We start from the raw sequence: 17,433 nt of genomic DNA, 5'->3' as shown, positions 1-17,433 counted from the left end.
GAACTTCTTAATATATGGCAACCTAGTTTCCTTTCCCGTGAGAGGAAAAAAAATCACCATCGTTCCTTTTTTCCAAATAATATTCTTTATATTATATTTTTTATTATAACTGTTATTATTTTAAGTAATTTTTCTTTTTCGAATTTCATTTTAATTGTTTAAGTTGCATTTTTTTTTTTTTTAACTGTTTTAAAAATAACTGTTTTAAAAATTTCTATTTACCTATTCGAACTGCGTAAATAAAGGTGCAGTGTTTATTTTTTTTCAAATAGTTTTCTTTATATATATTTTTTATCCTAGTTATTATTTTAGGAATTTTTTTAATTTTTATATTTTTATTTTAATTGTTTGTGTTGCATTGTCTCTTCAGATAATTGTTTTAAAATTTTCTATTTATTCCTTCGAACTGAGCATTTTAAATATATTTATCAATATAAATTTTCCAGAATTTGATTTTATTTATTTGAATTGCGTTTCTTTTGGAAGAATACTTTGTAACCCAGACTATGATGCGATCAAAAACTGCATATATTAAAAGAGAAAATACAGTAAAGCACAGTTCCTTTCAATGTTCCGTTGAGAAAAGATATATATAAATAAGAGATATGTATAACGGACATTTTAACTTAGGATGACTTGCATAAACTGCTTTAAACAGTTTTATCATTGTGCCCATTGCTTTACCCAATTTTATCCTACATTTGGTTTCTTAAAAAGTTATTGATATTTTAGTGAAATATTTTATTTTTGAAATCGCAAGAATCAAATATCATAAGATTAAAAGCTTTTAAATTTAAAAAAAAAAATGTAAATACTAAATTTTACGCAAAAATTTATTTTTTCTTCAGGCATTCTACTTTATTTTTGCTCTTTTTCTTTAGGCATTCTGCAAGTATATTAAAAAGCATCCAACTTTTCGAAATATCTTGGTATTTCTGACAATCATTTTAAATAAAGTTATTGCCTTCCATTTCATAAAGGCCAACAAACAGCCGAGCGGTAGAGAATTGTTGAACACTGGTAGTTCACTCTGGGGTTCGAATCCTGGTAAACGGGCTGGTTGCATGGGCATTTTCGTGGATTTTTCTCATGTGTACCGTGTATGCCAGCTGGTTTCTCTTAGAAAGTTCTTCACGAAGTATTTGGTCAGGAGTCTTTATTGGATTGGAGCCTTTATCAGTCTTTAGAGGCTAAACATTTTGAAGGTATGAGATGAAAGGAAAGTCTGGTTTCATCAAGAGATTTTGGTTTATTTAATTATGACAAAGCACACTAGGGCTATCTGCCTGAGGGATGCCTTCGTGGAGGACTTTCTAAGGGAAACTGGCTTGCATATACGTTACACATGGGGAAAACCACGAAAACGCCCATGCAGACAGCCCGTTAGCGGGATTCGAACCTCGGACCGAACTACCAGTGTTCAGCGACTTTACCTTTCGGCCCCTGTTTCATCAGGAGGGGAAAAAACGTATTTAGGTGACATCCACATACATCACTGGATAAATTCCTGAATCTTCAACTAATTCGACTGGGAAAATCATGGGATTCTCCATTTATGATACGATATGATGTTCTATAACGTAAGTTAAATTTATACAACCGTATAGTCTACAACCAGTCGCTCTTCACTTTAATCTGTAATGATATCGTTTTTGTCTTTTCTGTTAACACAAGCTCAATTGATGGTATTTGGTGGTGGTGGTGTACACGTCCAAGTGTTTTCTCTTTGATCACCTAAATTCTTTGAAGTATCCTGAAGGAATACTCAAAAGCGTCCAACTTTTTGAAACATCTTGGTATGTCTGACAGTCAAATTTCCCTGCAAATTTTTGCTTAGTTTTCTCGTTAATTTTCTTCTTTCTGTCTACAGTTATTTTAAGTGCTCACACAAGGAAATTAAGATTTTTCGATTGCTAGACTTCCATAAATTTTGCATTCTTGTCAATTTTTTAAAATATCAATTACATGAATTGCGTTTCAGCTGAAGACAGCTTTTCATTTTCTAGTCATTTTAACTATAAGTAAAGTTTAAATCGAAGCCCAAAGGATAAATATTTTAATTAAAAGATTTTTTGCTAAAACAGTCCAGCAGTGTTTATTCTGTACCACCGAGTAACCCGATTCTTATATCGGCTGAAACAATCTAAATCATATTAAAGATCATGTTTTTTTTATACAATCTATAACGCGAAAGAAAAATTAGCTTCTTAAAACATTCTTTCTAAGAGGATTAATAAAAAATATTATATTTAAATATATATATTTTTAAAGCTGGGACTTGAACCAAACTGTCAGACTTTTAAAGTTTAATTTACATGGTGCTTATAATTAAAGTTCCAAATTGAAATGGTCATAAAAGCAAAACTACCGGACCAAATGTTATCAAACTTGGGAATCGTGTAAAGGAGGTTATGGGAATTTATTTTCCGCGGGGAAGAAAAAAAAAGAGTTCAAAAACTCACCGCCAGTGGAAAAATGGCGCTGTATACAATATTGTTAAATGAAATAAGACATGAAAACCTCTGTTTAAAATGTGTTTAACAGTTTCCGAAACGTGCTACAAAGCATCTTCAATGTAGCGTCCAGCATTTTCCGAAAGCAAGTTAAATCCTGTTACTGCATTCTCAACAGCAGTTCTTAGCATATCAGGAGAAATGTTGCGGATATTTTTCATTTCTTCCAAATTGTTCAGATTATCACCATAAACAGTGCTTTTTAGATAACCCCATAGCCAAAAGTCACAGAGATTGAGGTCTGGTTGGAAGAGGGGAATTGTCAGCCTATAAGACGTTCATTCGTGAAATGTTGCCTAAGTAACTATGCAACACACGTGAGGTGGGGCCCAGCCGTGCATAAAAATCGTACTATCTAAAATTCTATCTTACTGCATTTCATGTGTCACGAAACATTTTAACATTGACTCTGCAATCACAGTGGTCCAGCTGTTGCCTGCTCTTCATCAGAAAAATGGTTCAGTTATAAAACTAGCTGTCATTCAACACTAAACGGTGTGGAATGACTGCTATGTAATCGAATGCAGTAGGAGAATGCAATGGAACTAGATAGATAACATGAGGGATTTCTTTGGCCCAAATCGATTAAAAGCGTTTTGAATCAGTATCTTCATGTTTTAGGGCCGAATTCAGGCTTCAAAAATTACAAATTAGTGATCTGTAAGAAAACGATTTCCAGATTGTACGCACTTGTGCGAGTGATTTGCGATCTCGCATTTTCTAATCGCTAATTCGTGGTTTTCACGGACGAATTTCTCACTTACACGGATTGCGCACTGGACTTTTATCGAATTTAACGCTTTTAAATGGTAATTTCCCTACTTCAAAGTTTCTTAAGGGTATGCAACATATTAAACCCATGTAACAAAAGGTTAAGTTAGATTCCGACCCATATTTCGTTTAACAATATTGCATATTGCCATTTCCCCCCTGGTGGTGAGGTTTCGAACTTCCTTTTTTTCGCGGAAAATAAATTCCCATGACCTCCTTTACACAATTACCAAGTTTGATAACATTTGATCCAGCAGTTTTCCTTTTATGACCGTTTCATTGTGGAACTTTTAATAATATACAGAGTGGTTATAATTAATTTTAATTTGAAGCTATGCGTTATATGTATACAATGCGTAAATTTTTCACTTTTATGGAAAAATAAAGAATTGAAGCAAATATACTTAGGATAATGGACCAAATCTGAAAAAATTTCCCCTCCCTCCGAAAATCAAATATTGAAACTTCGACCTTGAATTTATTGGGTTATCGAAATATTTAATTTGACTTATCTTCTAAGTCCTAGTTCCGACAACAATTCCGTCAAAATTCCGAATTACTGAAGCTGAATGAATCCAGTGATGTATGTGGATGTCACCTAAAGACTTTTTTCTTTCCACCTGATGAAACAGCGGCCGAGCGGTAAATCGCTGAACACTGGTAGTTCGGCCCGAGTTTCGAATCCCACAAACGGGCTGTCTGCACAAGTGTTTTCATGGTTTTCCCCATGTGTAACGTGTATATGAACCAGTGTCCCTTAGAAAGTCCTCCATGAAGACGTTCCTCCCTTTAGGCAGGTAGCCCTCGTGTGCTTTGCCATAATTAAATAGTTCAAGCCAATCCAATCCAATCCTTAATTAAATATAATTTATTTGTAACTTCTACTAGAACTGACGGTAAGAATTCAAGTGCAAATAAATAATATCGTGTGCAATCTTGATTAATAAAAAATTAAAAGTATTTGCACAGAAAAATATTTGCATTCAGACAGAAAGTTTTTTGAAATATTTGCAATTACTTTATAAGAAGAATTTATTAATAACTGTAATAATTACTTATTATATTACTCATGATTAGGATTCAGTTTTTGACAATTACATTTTAAATTAGAATTTTAAGGATATAATGAAAATACGCTACGCACAAAAATACATTTTAGGATAAAAAATGAGTTAATTTTTTATGTTTTAAAATTTCTTGAATTCATTTAATAAACATCGTATCCTCGTTGTTAATTGAATCCAGAATGTTGGATGTCGTTTATATAATTATTCTTACTTGTCCACAGAATCTGCTGACTTATCCAGCCATTACGTAGCTGCAAATCATTTCTACATAACCATTGAACTTCCATTAATTCAGTCTCTAGAGGGTTATATGTTTATATCATAATTTGACTTTTATAAAAATGATTATTCTAAATCTTATGTTTCTATAAAAATATATTGTGCTTTAAAAATGTGGATGATAGTATCAGCTGCTCTTTCAGCCACTTCAAAAGCAACAGTTTGTTTAGAAATAAATTATGCAGTTAATGTCATAAAATTCAAATAAACATCAAACAAAAATTCTCAGTTTTAGACAATTCGATTTAAACGAAGTAATGTAGCAGACGATAAAACGCCGAAGATAAAAATTTACTCTTATTTTTTATTTATTTATTTATTGTTAAAAAAGATAGAGAGAAATAAAAAAAAATAGTTAAAAATTTGAATAATGTCATCTATAATTTAAAAAAATAGCTTTTCATATATTATTAATAAATATTTATTACGCATCATTGAGGGAAAAAATGTCATATAATTAATTCTCCATAAAATTTTACTTAAAATTAATAAAATTAAATAAAGGTTAAAAATAGCTGTGGTAATTTAGTGTAACAAAAATCCATAGACCACATTTGGCTTTATTATCGCTCAAAAAAAAGATGCCAAATTTCAAAACGCGAAAATATGTAAATTCGTGTATATCTTAGAAAATTTTGAATAAAAAAGTCTAATTTTTTGCAGATATGCTTAAAAATACACCTACTTAAGATGATGGTAAAAATTTTATAGGTTATAATTCAAAACGTTTTTCGAAAAATTTATAAAAATTATTTAAAAATAGAAATTTAAAAAATAAAACACAAAAAAAAATGGGTAAATTTTATTTGGAATGAACCTAAATTTCGAAATGTGAGAAAAAAAATCAAAAAAGTTTAATAAAAAAAGAGATATTAATAAATATTTGCCAAATTCAATTAACATTGAGGAGCTAAAATTTTGAAAGCTAATATTTTAAAAACTAGTCGTACGATTTTTACAAAACTTGGTACTCTGGCATAATTTGAGTCGTAGAATCGAAATATGGAAAAAAAATTGGTATGGTATTTCAGAAAAAGTCCGATTTTGTGTCAAAATACCTATGTTAGAATAGTGCTATATATAAATCTAATATATATCCTAAGTCGCGCTTTCGAGACATGAAAAACGCAGTTTGAATTTTGTCAATCGGCCCAGTAGAACGGGAGATATAGCACTGTCCCATTTTTATTTTGAACAGTGTACATAAGTTATGTGAAATATTTAACTAATTTCCAATTTAAGTTATGTGAATTATTTAACTAATTTCCAATTTATTACTTTTTAAATATCCTCTTATTTGCTAACAATCCAGATGTTCTGTAAAGTTATATAAATTCGTCTGACACTGATCAGGCAGGATATAAATGTTGCTCACCTTTGAAGCTTTAAATCTACTTGGATTCTTCATTCCCAAGCTTTTATTCTTCTGCCTAACATTTCTGTAACCAATGTTGCATCCAGGGACAAAACAGGTTGCATTATAAGACTTATTTATAATGGAAATTGATATCAAATCATTATTTTCGGTATTGCTGCCTATGTAGAATACTAGGACAAGACAAACCACTGGTGATTGCAGCACCCTCTATAAATAATGCGATGACCATTTTTGGGAAAAGTGGTAATACCACTTTCACCTCCTTCATTATACTCCGTGGTAATAAATATTCACAAAATCCACACAATTCAGAAAATAAGTAGAATTTCAATTACTCATTAAAGCTAAACAAGAACTTCACTCTAGCTGAAAATCCAACTTCTAAAAAAAAATTCATTCAGTATCTAAGCAACTTATCACTGGTCCCACACAACCTTACAAATCTAACCAATATTATCTTTAATAAAAAAATAACCATTCAGTTCTTCCAAAAAAAATCCAAATTTTTAACTCATATCTGTTATGTACAAATTACATAATCTCTATTAACACACTTTAAAAAGTTAAAAAATTCATATTTCATTAAAACACAAAATTGTCCTGACATTTAAGCAATTCATTAAAAATGGAAATAGCCAAACCAATTAATTAAAAAATGCAAGTTGAACAAAATACTTTAAAGCATAAAAAATGCAAGTTGAACAAAATACTTTAAAGCAAATAATAACTACATCAAAGAGCACACATGCGAGTGCAAACATATTAAATCAGTTCTACTCAAAAACACAATATTCACATAAAATGCATAAAGAAATTAAGTACATAATTCAAAACATTCAGAGTGGTCTGCCAGTTGCAAAGTTGCCGCATCATTTTTATGTAAAGAAAACTTTTAGTGTAATAATATATTAAGTTTTAAACTGACTAACGTTCTCTTTCTGGTGCCAGACAAAAAAATAAGGAAACTAGGTAACCAACTATAAAAATTGAAAACTCTGATACTGTGTGATTGATCTAAACCCAAATTACATTAATAAACGTCTCTTTAAAATCAATCAATTAACTCAATCAAGTTCAAATTCACACTTTTTAAATCAATAACCTGAAAATAAAAAGGAATAAATCTTCACTGGTGCTTGGAGAAAAAGAATGCCATCTCTCTTTAAAAAAAAAAAAAAAGAATACCATTTCTTCAAATCACCTAAACTATACTCAATTCATTTCGTAATTATCTGTGATAAGAACAAATTACTTTTCAGGAATTCAAAGTCACAAATACCAGAGAAGAAATATTCATACATATAAATCAACCATTTCCCCATAATAGCCAATAAATACTTTAAGAGCTCAATCTCATCATAAATGCTATTTGCAATCCGTTGAGAAACATTAAGACCCCTGCTTCTTCCCAGACTTTTCAAAATAACTGTTCCCCGTTTCATGAGAAAGTCTAAGCATCAAAAAATAAATAAAAGCAGCTTTTAACTGCCAAAAATAAATATCCACTTACTATTCACAAAATAATTTCAATTAAATAAAAACCATAATAGAAATAGATTACATTATCACAATTAAAATTAGCAACGCAACATAGCTTGGTACAAATATAGTACTAGGTTAGAGCCAGCACTAGGCTTCGCTGTCCAGTTTTTCTAAAATTTTTCACTCCTTAACAATATTGCCACTTATTGTAGCAGCACTGGTTGCCCAGCTCTGATGACAGCATTATACTTCTTTAATCTGTTAATATTTTTTGTCTTCCTAATTTTTTATCGTCATGTACATCTGGCACATCCTTCACGAAAGCTTAGTAGCCCAATAGAAAGTTGTACTATGATCCCACTGCTTGATCATTATAAATTTCACGTGAAAGTGTGAAATTTTGTTAGAGTTTAGCCTGTGAATGTTTTGCTTGTAAGTCTGATCTTTCATCTTCTTCAAGTCACAGTACCCTCATATACCTACATACTCCATTTCAGATTTATTTTCTATACACAGTTGTATAACTATTAGGGCTAACAATAAAATAAGAAGGTATTTATTTTAAACTTTCTTCTGAAATATTCTACTCAGAAATTTAAGATGACGGTAAATCATTTGACTGCCTTTATGGGTCCAAATAGTTAACAATTTAGGATATACCTCTATATATGTTGTCAAAAATTCAAGAACTAAACTATCATGTAGACATCTGCCATTTCACAGAAGGCCTCCACATTAAACATCTGTACATGTCCATAGAAATGTGGAGAGTATATGTTCATGTTATATCTGTATTTGTAAAATAAATTCATTATAGTAGTCACATGTATGTTTTCTTTCTGTACCATTAGTTTTGATTTACCTTGTATTTATAAACAGCTCAAAATTAAACGGGTATGGCTAAATAGTTCAACTAATAGACAATTGTAATATCTGCTCAGCGAAGCATTTGCACAACCTGGCACCAACGCTAGATTTATTAGCAATAGGTTATCTATGTCTAGAATTATTGAAATGATTTGAGAAATTTCAGTGATGTGTGACACACTGATTACTTAAAATTTTTTTCTGATTACTTGAAAATTACGCTAATTAAAGTTATTTATATTCAAAACTTTTATTATTATTTTTGAAGTGAAACAAATTTGGACTTATGACTCTCAAGCTTTCATGAAATCTACCATGTTGCTTCTGTTGTCTTGAAGGTTGGCAACCCCTGCTATATACATTGAATTTTGTAAAGATGCATCATCAGGAAGTCCCGTAAAAAATGCCATTTTTCCAATACAATTACGGTGACACCTGATGGTTAAAAAAGTGGCTCTTCTGGCAATTACATTTTTCATTAAGATAACTAATGTTTTTCTGTGCATTTATGTAAAAAAATGCATTCTAATACTCTGTATGTTTTTGAAATTATTATTTTTCTGTTATTTTTGAATCACCTGGTATATTTTTATATTAAAGGATACATTCCATTTACATCTGAAATAGCACTTAAATAATCATTCTTTTTCAATTTATATTTTCCCATGCCTTTCAGCAACTGATGATCACTCAAATATCAGGCCTTCTTCAATTGAAGAGGTAGTGAAACATAGCGTACCTTTCAGATTTAGGATATTTGCTGTAGTGCTTGGATTTAAGCCTGATATAAGTTCTTTTGAGGATTTAATTCATCTTTATTGTCCTGAATGCTTCTATATGTAAGTATCACTCTTATTTGTGTTTTTCTGTTAGGTATTGAAAATTTACTTATTATTCCAAAACCACTTTTGATATAAATAAATTTAGCTTAATGCTGCCATGTTTACTTAAAAATTAGACTTCACTTCATGCTATGTTTTTTATTGTGCAATTTTTTAGGATCTTAAAATTGAATATTTTAATAAATGAAACTGCAAAGAAAGAGTTTAACTATTACACTAAGGAAAATAATTACATTGTACTATAATACTAAATAAACATAAAAATGCTAAATAAATTAATGACTATATATATATACATTATCACTAATTTTCTCTAATTGTAATAGCCATGTCTAATTGAGCGATTACAGTTTAGGCCTGCATCCATTATATTTCCAGTATGCTGGAAAACAAATATATAATGTATCATTTAATTATTCCTAATTTTCTTTTCTACATCGCAGTTGAGTGATAAAGTCACTGAACATGGGTAGTTTGGTCTGAAGTTCGACTCCTGGGCTGGCTGCATTAGCGTTTTCGTAGTTTTCCCTGTGTGTGTCATGTATATGAGGCAGTTCCCGTTAGAAAGTACTCCACAAAGGCAACCTTCCCCTTAGGCAGACAGCCCTTGAGGCTTTGCTGTAATCACATAAACCAAAACAATCAGAACCATGCTCACAACAAGTATTCACCTGCATCTTTATTTCTTAAATTTTACCCCTAAAATGTAAAGGGTAATTTTTGAGTAAATACAGCATTTTTTTATTTTTATGGGTGAATTTTTGTATTCAAAATTCAATTACTATTCAAATTATTAGTGAAATGTATGCATGCATGTTAAAGTGGGAGAGGGAAAATGTTAATTTTGAACATATAAATGAAAAACATAATGATATTCTTATCACAAAGACTATATTCACAATACTTTTTTGAAGTTTTTATTTTTGAGCTAAGTAGGTAATTTAGCTTAATAGGGAGTAGTAAATATATTGGAATGAATGAAGATAAAATATTAGCATACGGGGGAAGTCCGTAATCTGGATGTCCATTATCTGAAATGATCTATAATCTGGACCTCAAAACCACGAACTTTTTTTTTTGTATGCTTTATGCATGCGCGTTTAGTGTATAATGGACGGTATAAGCTAGGCTAAAATTATCTTTACTGATTCTGGAGCAGCCAAAGGATCTACAAAGCGATAGCATGTTTCTATGTCCATCAAACAAAAAGTGGAATTGCTGCAAAAAAATGGATAAAGGCATATCCATCTCAAAATTATGCGAGGAGTATGACATTAGAAAGTCAACTGTATATGACATAAGCAAAAAGAAAAAGGAACTTTTTGAATTTTTTGTGGATTCTGACACCTCACTTGCAGTGAATAACAGAAAAAGGGTTCGTTATGCTACAGGCAGCGTCGCACTGATTACGTGCCATTGACGTGTCCAGTGCTGATGCTAATGGCTCGAGCCAAAATATTTCATGGACTGTGGAACTTTGTAACTGAACAAGAAATTATGTCTGTTTATAGAATTAAAGAGAAAGTGTTAGCACAAAAAACGAAGCAACTTAAACAACTTAAATTGAAAGAAATGTTTAATAAAGTAAAAAAAAAATAAATTTTAAGTTTTTTTGTAAATTTTGATACCTTTTAGATCATAATTGCTGTTTATTTTATAAATTATGGTTTCATATTTTTAATTGTATAATTTCTGCATGCCATCTTACCAGATTTAAATTGATGATCTATAATCCGGAATTGCCGAAGTCCCGAGGAGTCTGGATTACGGACTTTGTACTGTATATGATTAAATAACTAAATAAGTGAAAGAGATGATAAATAATTTTCCTATGGTTTATTTCCGCATTTGATGTTCTTTTGATCATTCATTTGATCATGATTTCTTCCTTCCTCAATGGCCCTGTAAAGAAAATTGCAAACAAAACGTTACAGATGCCTTTTAAATCACTCAAATGAACTAAAAGTTCTCCAGATAAATGAATATGATAATTTCATAAATTAACAACTATTTATTGTTAAAATAAAGCCTTAAATTAGCATTGCTAACATAAACAACATCAAAAAAGCTGAAAACACTGTATTCTAAAAATTACCTAAAAACGAAAGACTATTTTTCTTAATAACAATAATAATCATTGCCATTCAACAACATAAAAGTAATAACAAAAATATAAGTTAAAAATCATAGGTGACATAGCAGTTAAGTTTAAATAACAGTATTAGTTATTGTGCAATCTTTAACAGGCTTGATGGCGCAGGGTGAGCCATGGCCTTCTCAAGAAGCTTTTTCCTGGCGAATCTTCTACTTGTTAGTGTTTTTCAGGTTTTGGTTTTTAAGACCAGTAGGTCATTTTCAAGCCAGTCTAACCATCTTAGATTTGGTCTGCCTTTTTTCTGTGTGCCTGTTGGTCTGGTGTTGAAAACATTTTCTTGCACAGTCTTCATCCATTCTGACAATGTGGCCTGCCCATTTTATTCTTTGGTATTTAATGAAATTAATGATGTCAGGTTCATCATATGAGCAATATAGCTCCAAATTTAATCTTCTAAGCCACACATCTTTCTTTTTTTTTTTTTTTTCCATTCCTCAAAAAATACTTCTCAAACCCTTCCTCACAAAAATGTCCAACATATTCTCATTCATATGCATCGTGGTTCAAGTTTCACATGCATATGTCAGAATTGGTCTTATGAGGCTAAAATTATCTTGTGCAGTACAACCTTTGTTTTTCTTTGAATTTCACTTGATTTCATATATTTTTGTATTCCATTTAAGCATTTATTGGCTGCAGTGATTCTCTTTTGTATTTCTATAGTAATATTGTTCCTGTTGTTAATTTCAGAGCCTAAATATGTGAAGCTGTCAACCGTTTCAAATATATATATTCTCCAATTTCTTAGTGAGTGTCTTTGAAGTCTGTTTTAGTGCATAGCATATATTTTATTTTCGTTAATTCTCAGGCCCATCCAAGCTTATAAAATAACAAGAAAATTAGAGAGATCTTAATTAAAAAGAAAAAGCTGTCAAGAAATTCATTTTTCCCTACATTTTAAAACTAATGGTTAAAAGTTGAACTTTACTTTTTATATGCTATCAATAAATTTTGTTATTCTATTATTTTCTTGTCAGAAAATTAAGGTTTACAATATAAAAACAAACATTTTCACTCTACATACTCACTTTTTTGCATTGTTTATATCAATGGAAGTTCTGCCATGAAATAAAGTGTGATAATAGTAATTTGAACTTAGTATACTTTGATTGAATTCAGTCTAATGCATTAATTTAGAACAGAAATTCTCAACTTTTTTTATTGTTGTTTAGAGTCGTAAATTATTTCAGAAGTTCCTCGTAGCAATTTGAGCTAAAAGTGTATATTCTATCAGTTAATATTCATAAAATTGGTAATTTCATACCAAAAATAGTTACTTTGTTTTAAAAATACACCCAATTAAACTCTCTCAACAAAATAAAATTGTGTGAGACATGAATCTATACTTGAAATAATTATTTTACATATGAGCACAGTCAGATCCTTTCATAATTAACTTCATACAGTTGAAACTCCCGATAACGAACCTCAAGGGACCAATAGTTGAGGTTTGCTATAAATCTGATTTCATGAGAAAAAATTAATCATCACACAAAACAGTGTAAAAATTTATTGATGAATTAACAGAAAAAAAGACTGATTAACGTTACATTTTTCCAAGTTAATAACAGCGATTTTTTTTAATCTTATTAAGGATTAATTACTATGAGCAATTACTAAATTTCTCTTTCACTGTTTTTCAGTTCTGCTATATGTTTAGAATTTAGCATGAAAAATTACTTAACATAAAAGTTAGGATTTAGACCCTTTTCACCATTTATACATCTCCATCTAAATACAAATTTGTAATAGTGAATAGTCATTTTATTTGTAAAAATATAAAACACTAAAAATGAATCACAAATTTACCTTTAACCAGGGTTGCCACGCTACCTGGAAAACCGGAAAAAGTCAGGGAATTCGAAAATTGACCAAAATATTCAGGGAAAAGTCAGGGAATTTAAGTTTTTTTGTCAAAATCTGGAAAAGTTCATACAACGATCCCGCCAAAAAAAGCGATTTTTGCGCCGACGTCAGAAGAGGTAACTTTTTTGACGAATTATGTATCACGTGATTGTCATTCGGGTAGCTGGCATAGAGCCAATTTTCGCAGCTCCAATTTGATTGTCTTTTAGAAAGGCAAAGCAACTTTTGGTTTCCAGTATTCTCGAGAATCGCATGTGCAGTGCATGAACTAAAGAAAGTACCTGTTCTCGTATAAAACAAAATGGGTTTAATCCTAGTATACGGTACTATGGAGGTTAGAATCAAAGAATATGTATTGTAAAGAAGGAAAATCTCTCTGCAACAGACGTGGCTGTGGCTCCATTCCATCACAGAGGGAAACAGCTGTGTATGTCTGATATATCTGTCACCAAAGCTCGAAACCGGTGTCGAAGTTCGAAGGTCACGTTATCAAGAGTTCATAAAATGAATATCGTTTAAAGTTTCTTTAACCACTTGCGCTAAAAAGACGTGCCACGCACGTCAAGATGCTTTTGTCTCAAACCGCGAGCGACGTGAACACCACGTCGATAAGCATTTATCGCAAAAATGAAAATAACGTGGTGCACACGTCGCCTAACAACGAGATTGTTTATTTCTCGAGTTACAGTTCTGGATTGCACTCGCAGATGCGGAGCGGCGTAAATGAGACACTTTACCGCTTGTTATATAGTAGTGCACGGCATTTTCATTAGATTCGCGTCATGGACGCCAACAGTGATGGACGTTCGAGCTCTGAGCTCCGACATGCGAAAAAGGATACCACGAATACGGCGCCGCCAGCAGGCAATCAACTCGACTTCGCAACCTTTGCAAGTTCTTACAGACATGGAAATTACTAACTCTACTCCTCCTGCTTCTCCTTCAGCCCAAGAACTCTCAAAAAGTGCACTTCAAATATACGCGCTAAAGACCCGGCACACTGATCTTCTCTTCGATATTCAGCGTCTGCAGAGATCTGAAACACCCAACAAGGACCTGATGATGAAACAACTACAGGATGAGGGTGAGAAAATTTTATTTTCCTTACACGCACTCTGTACCCGCCTCAACATTAACCTCTTCACTTTACCAGCTACTGAAGACGAATTCATAAAGGAATTCCAAAAAACCACCAAAACCTCTGAACCTGAAAATAGTAATCCAAAAACTACCTCACCCTCATCCTCAAACCCACCCAAAGAAACTTCTCAAAATGATACCAAAAAAAGATCCAGGCCAGTCGACAGCGACGGCTTTGCAATCCCCCCTAAACATTTGATTGCAAAGAAACCACCCAACACAAAAGAAAACTCTAACAACATTACAATTACAAACTCTTACACTAACATACAAAACGTCACAGAAACCACAGAAAACGTAACGCAGCAGCCGGCTGAAACTACAACACCCAAAACTCAGACACCACCACCCATCTTCATTAAACCGCGAGCTGATTGGTTCTTTTTACTGAATCAGCTACGCAGACACGCAACGACTGTCCAATCCAAACAAGACATCGAATTTCTACGACTCACTACCACTAATGAAACAGACTATCGGACAGTCGTCAGATTTCTCACAGAAAACAACATTCAATTTAAGTCTCACACACTAAAATCTGACAGACCACTCAAAGTGGTCATTAGGGGATTACCCTCCAACACTCCGATCAACGTTGTGCAGACTGCGGTCGAAGTACTTGGTTTTAAAATCCATAAGATATCGCAGCTGAAGAAATTCAAGACAAAAATGCCAATGCCACTCTTCTACCTCCAGATACATAACAGCCTCAAAGCTTCAGAAATATATTCAGTTACTGAACTCCTTGGCACAGAAGTGGTGATGGAACACTTCAAAGGGCAGAAAGGTCCCTCGCAATGCTGGCGTTGCCAGGGATTCTTTCATTCTTCGGAGGTCTGTACGTTACCTCAACGATGTGTCAGATGCGCTGGTCCGCATCAGGCGAAGGAATGCACCAAGCCCTTCGAGGAACCCAACAAATGTGCTAACTGTTCTGGAAGCCACGCAGCAAACTGGAGATCCTGTCCAAGATTCCCTGGATCCAAAAATCGTCAACCACCAAAGCCAAGTACAAAACCCAGTCAGACCGTTGGCAACACGAACAAATTTAGTATACAACATAACTCATTTCCAACACTGCCGGCTGCACACACTCCCAGTGCAAATAATACTCGTCCTGGAGTATCCTACTCTGCTGCCCTTACGGGTATGCAACAGACTGCACCCCCACTTATTCCAAATTTATCGGTCCCCTTAGGAGCAAATCCGACTCTAAATTGTACCGAGATCCTTTTGGCTATAATCCAAATTTCTAATCAGCCTGGCATTGACCAGAGCAAATTACTTCTGGCATTCAAAAACACGTCGGAGCTGTGACGGCAAACGTGTAGGACGTACTGAAGTTACTCTCCTGATTTTCGCAGATCTGCCCCAGTCCAGTAGGCGGACAGAGATTGCACTTTACTTTTTCTTACCTTCGGGTAGTTAAAATGTCCTTTTTTAGGACAGTCGGCGATACTGATGAAGACATTACGGAACCGGATCAACGGACTTATGATTTTAAGGATACGGAATTCTCAGAAAAACCTTCAAATACCAAACAGAAACTTCCTCTAAAGTTGAATGACTTTTTGAGCCCGCCTGAGACGAAAAAGAATAAGAAAAAGAAAACTTCGCATGAGGGGAAAAATGATGAACCTTCACAGGAGAGAAGCATGATACAAAATAGGGAAAACGTTAAACCCACTGAATCAGCAATGTATAAAATCGATTTACATGACCAAGAAAAGGAAAGACAAATCTCAGCACTAATAAAAGAACACGGAGTTAGCAATCTTCTGGAAATTCTTAAGCACGGGAAAACTCCCGAAACCCTGACGGATGAATGGATCTCTCCCAAGAAAACTGCGAAGATTCCGAAAGAAACTGCGTCTATGGAAATCATCACCGAAAATAGATTTAAAGACTTAGAAGAAAAAGAAGATATTGAAAATAACATGGAGACCACCAGTGAAACGGAAATTCCACCACCAATTGTATTTACACAGAAAGAAGTAAATTGGATGGAGATAAGAGAGCTACTTTTAACGGTATGCTCGGATGAATTCGAAGCAGAAACGAAAATGCAATCTATTTATGTGAAAGTCAAAACTCCCAACGAATATAGAGCTGCCACACGCTTACTACATGCCAGGAATATACCCTTTCACACATATAGACTCGAAAGTGAAAAACCATTGAAAGTGATATTAAAAAATCTACCGGCCAGCATGCAAGAAGAACTGATCAAAGATGATCTTGAAAGACGTAAATTCCCAGTCTTGAAGGTGAAACAATTCACACGCAGCCCAAAATTTAATCTCGAAAAATTACCAATTTTCCTAACCGAATTGAAGAAAAGCAAAGCAGGATATGCCATTTATCATCTTGACAATATGTTCAATATGAACATAAAAATTGAAAAATATCAACCAAAGAAAAGAATTATTCAATGCTTTCGCTGCCAGGAATACGGACATTCCCAACATTTATGCACGAAACCAGAACGATGCTGTAAATGCGGAGCACACCATCGAAGCAAACTATGCCCATTAAAACCGGAAGAAAAGCCAACATGTATTTTCTGCTCGAAGCAACATGTATCCTCATATCGTGGATGTGAAGTTTATCAGAAAAAATTCGAAAAGAAAAAACCTGTACCAAGTGCACCAAAATTTAGAAATAACAACGAAGATTTTCCTCCTCTCCCGACAAGAACTGATAATGGAAACACTCAAAACGCCGAATCCAGTCGTAATAGAAGTAGAAACATCCAACCTCCGCCTGAAGATCTTAATGAAGCAATAGAATGGATCAAAGACCCCAAAATCAATAACTTATTAAGTAACATCATCAATCATATAAGAAAAATAAGAACAGCGAAGAACTCTGCTGAAAAGTTTATGCTAGGATTTCAAGCAGTCATGTCGATAATAAAGTTCGCCGAGGATTCGGATTAACTTCAAGTATCACAGTTAAAAATATTATCTGAAAAATTCTATTCATTAACGTCATGAACCTCTCTTTTAACTTTTGGCTTCTTTTCAAGCAGCAACCGGAGAGTCAGCACTTGGGTGGGTGACCACCCTCGTGA

The 17,433-nt window shown here is 33.0% G+C and overlaps 1 protein-coding gene across 3 annotated transcripts in view; it reads left to right on the top strand.

Moving 5' to 3' along the window:
• The window catches only part of LOC118205713 (uncharacterized), a 260,563-nt gene that overhangs the window by 214,406 nt on the left and 28,724 nt on the right, over positions 1 to 17,433 (top strand). For all 3 annotated transcript variants that reach the window (XM_085817148.1, XM_085817147.1, XM_085817146.1), the window contains one exon: positions 9,034 to 9,196. In XM_085817148.1, the coding sequence (XP_085673274.1) occupies positions 9,034 to 9,196 (163 nt within the window). The remainder of the gene's footprint in view (positions 1 to 9,033; positions 9,197 to 17,433) is intronic.

The sequence above is a fragment of the Stegodyphus dumicola genome, chromosome 5 (genome assembly GCF_044657685.1).
Source record: "Stegodyphus dumicola isolate Sdum_Otavi_A_Nest chromosome 5, ASM4465768v1".
In the NCBI taxonomy this organism is placed as follows: domain Eukaryota; kingdom Metazoa; phylum Arthropoda; class Arachnida; order Araneae; family Eresidae; genus Stegodyphus; species Stegodyphus dumicola.
This window is presented reverse-complemented; position numbering and strand designations above follow the sequence as displayed.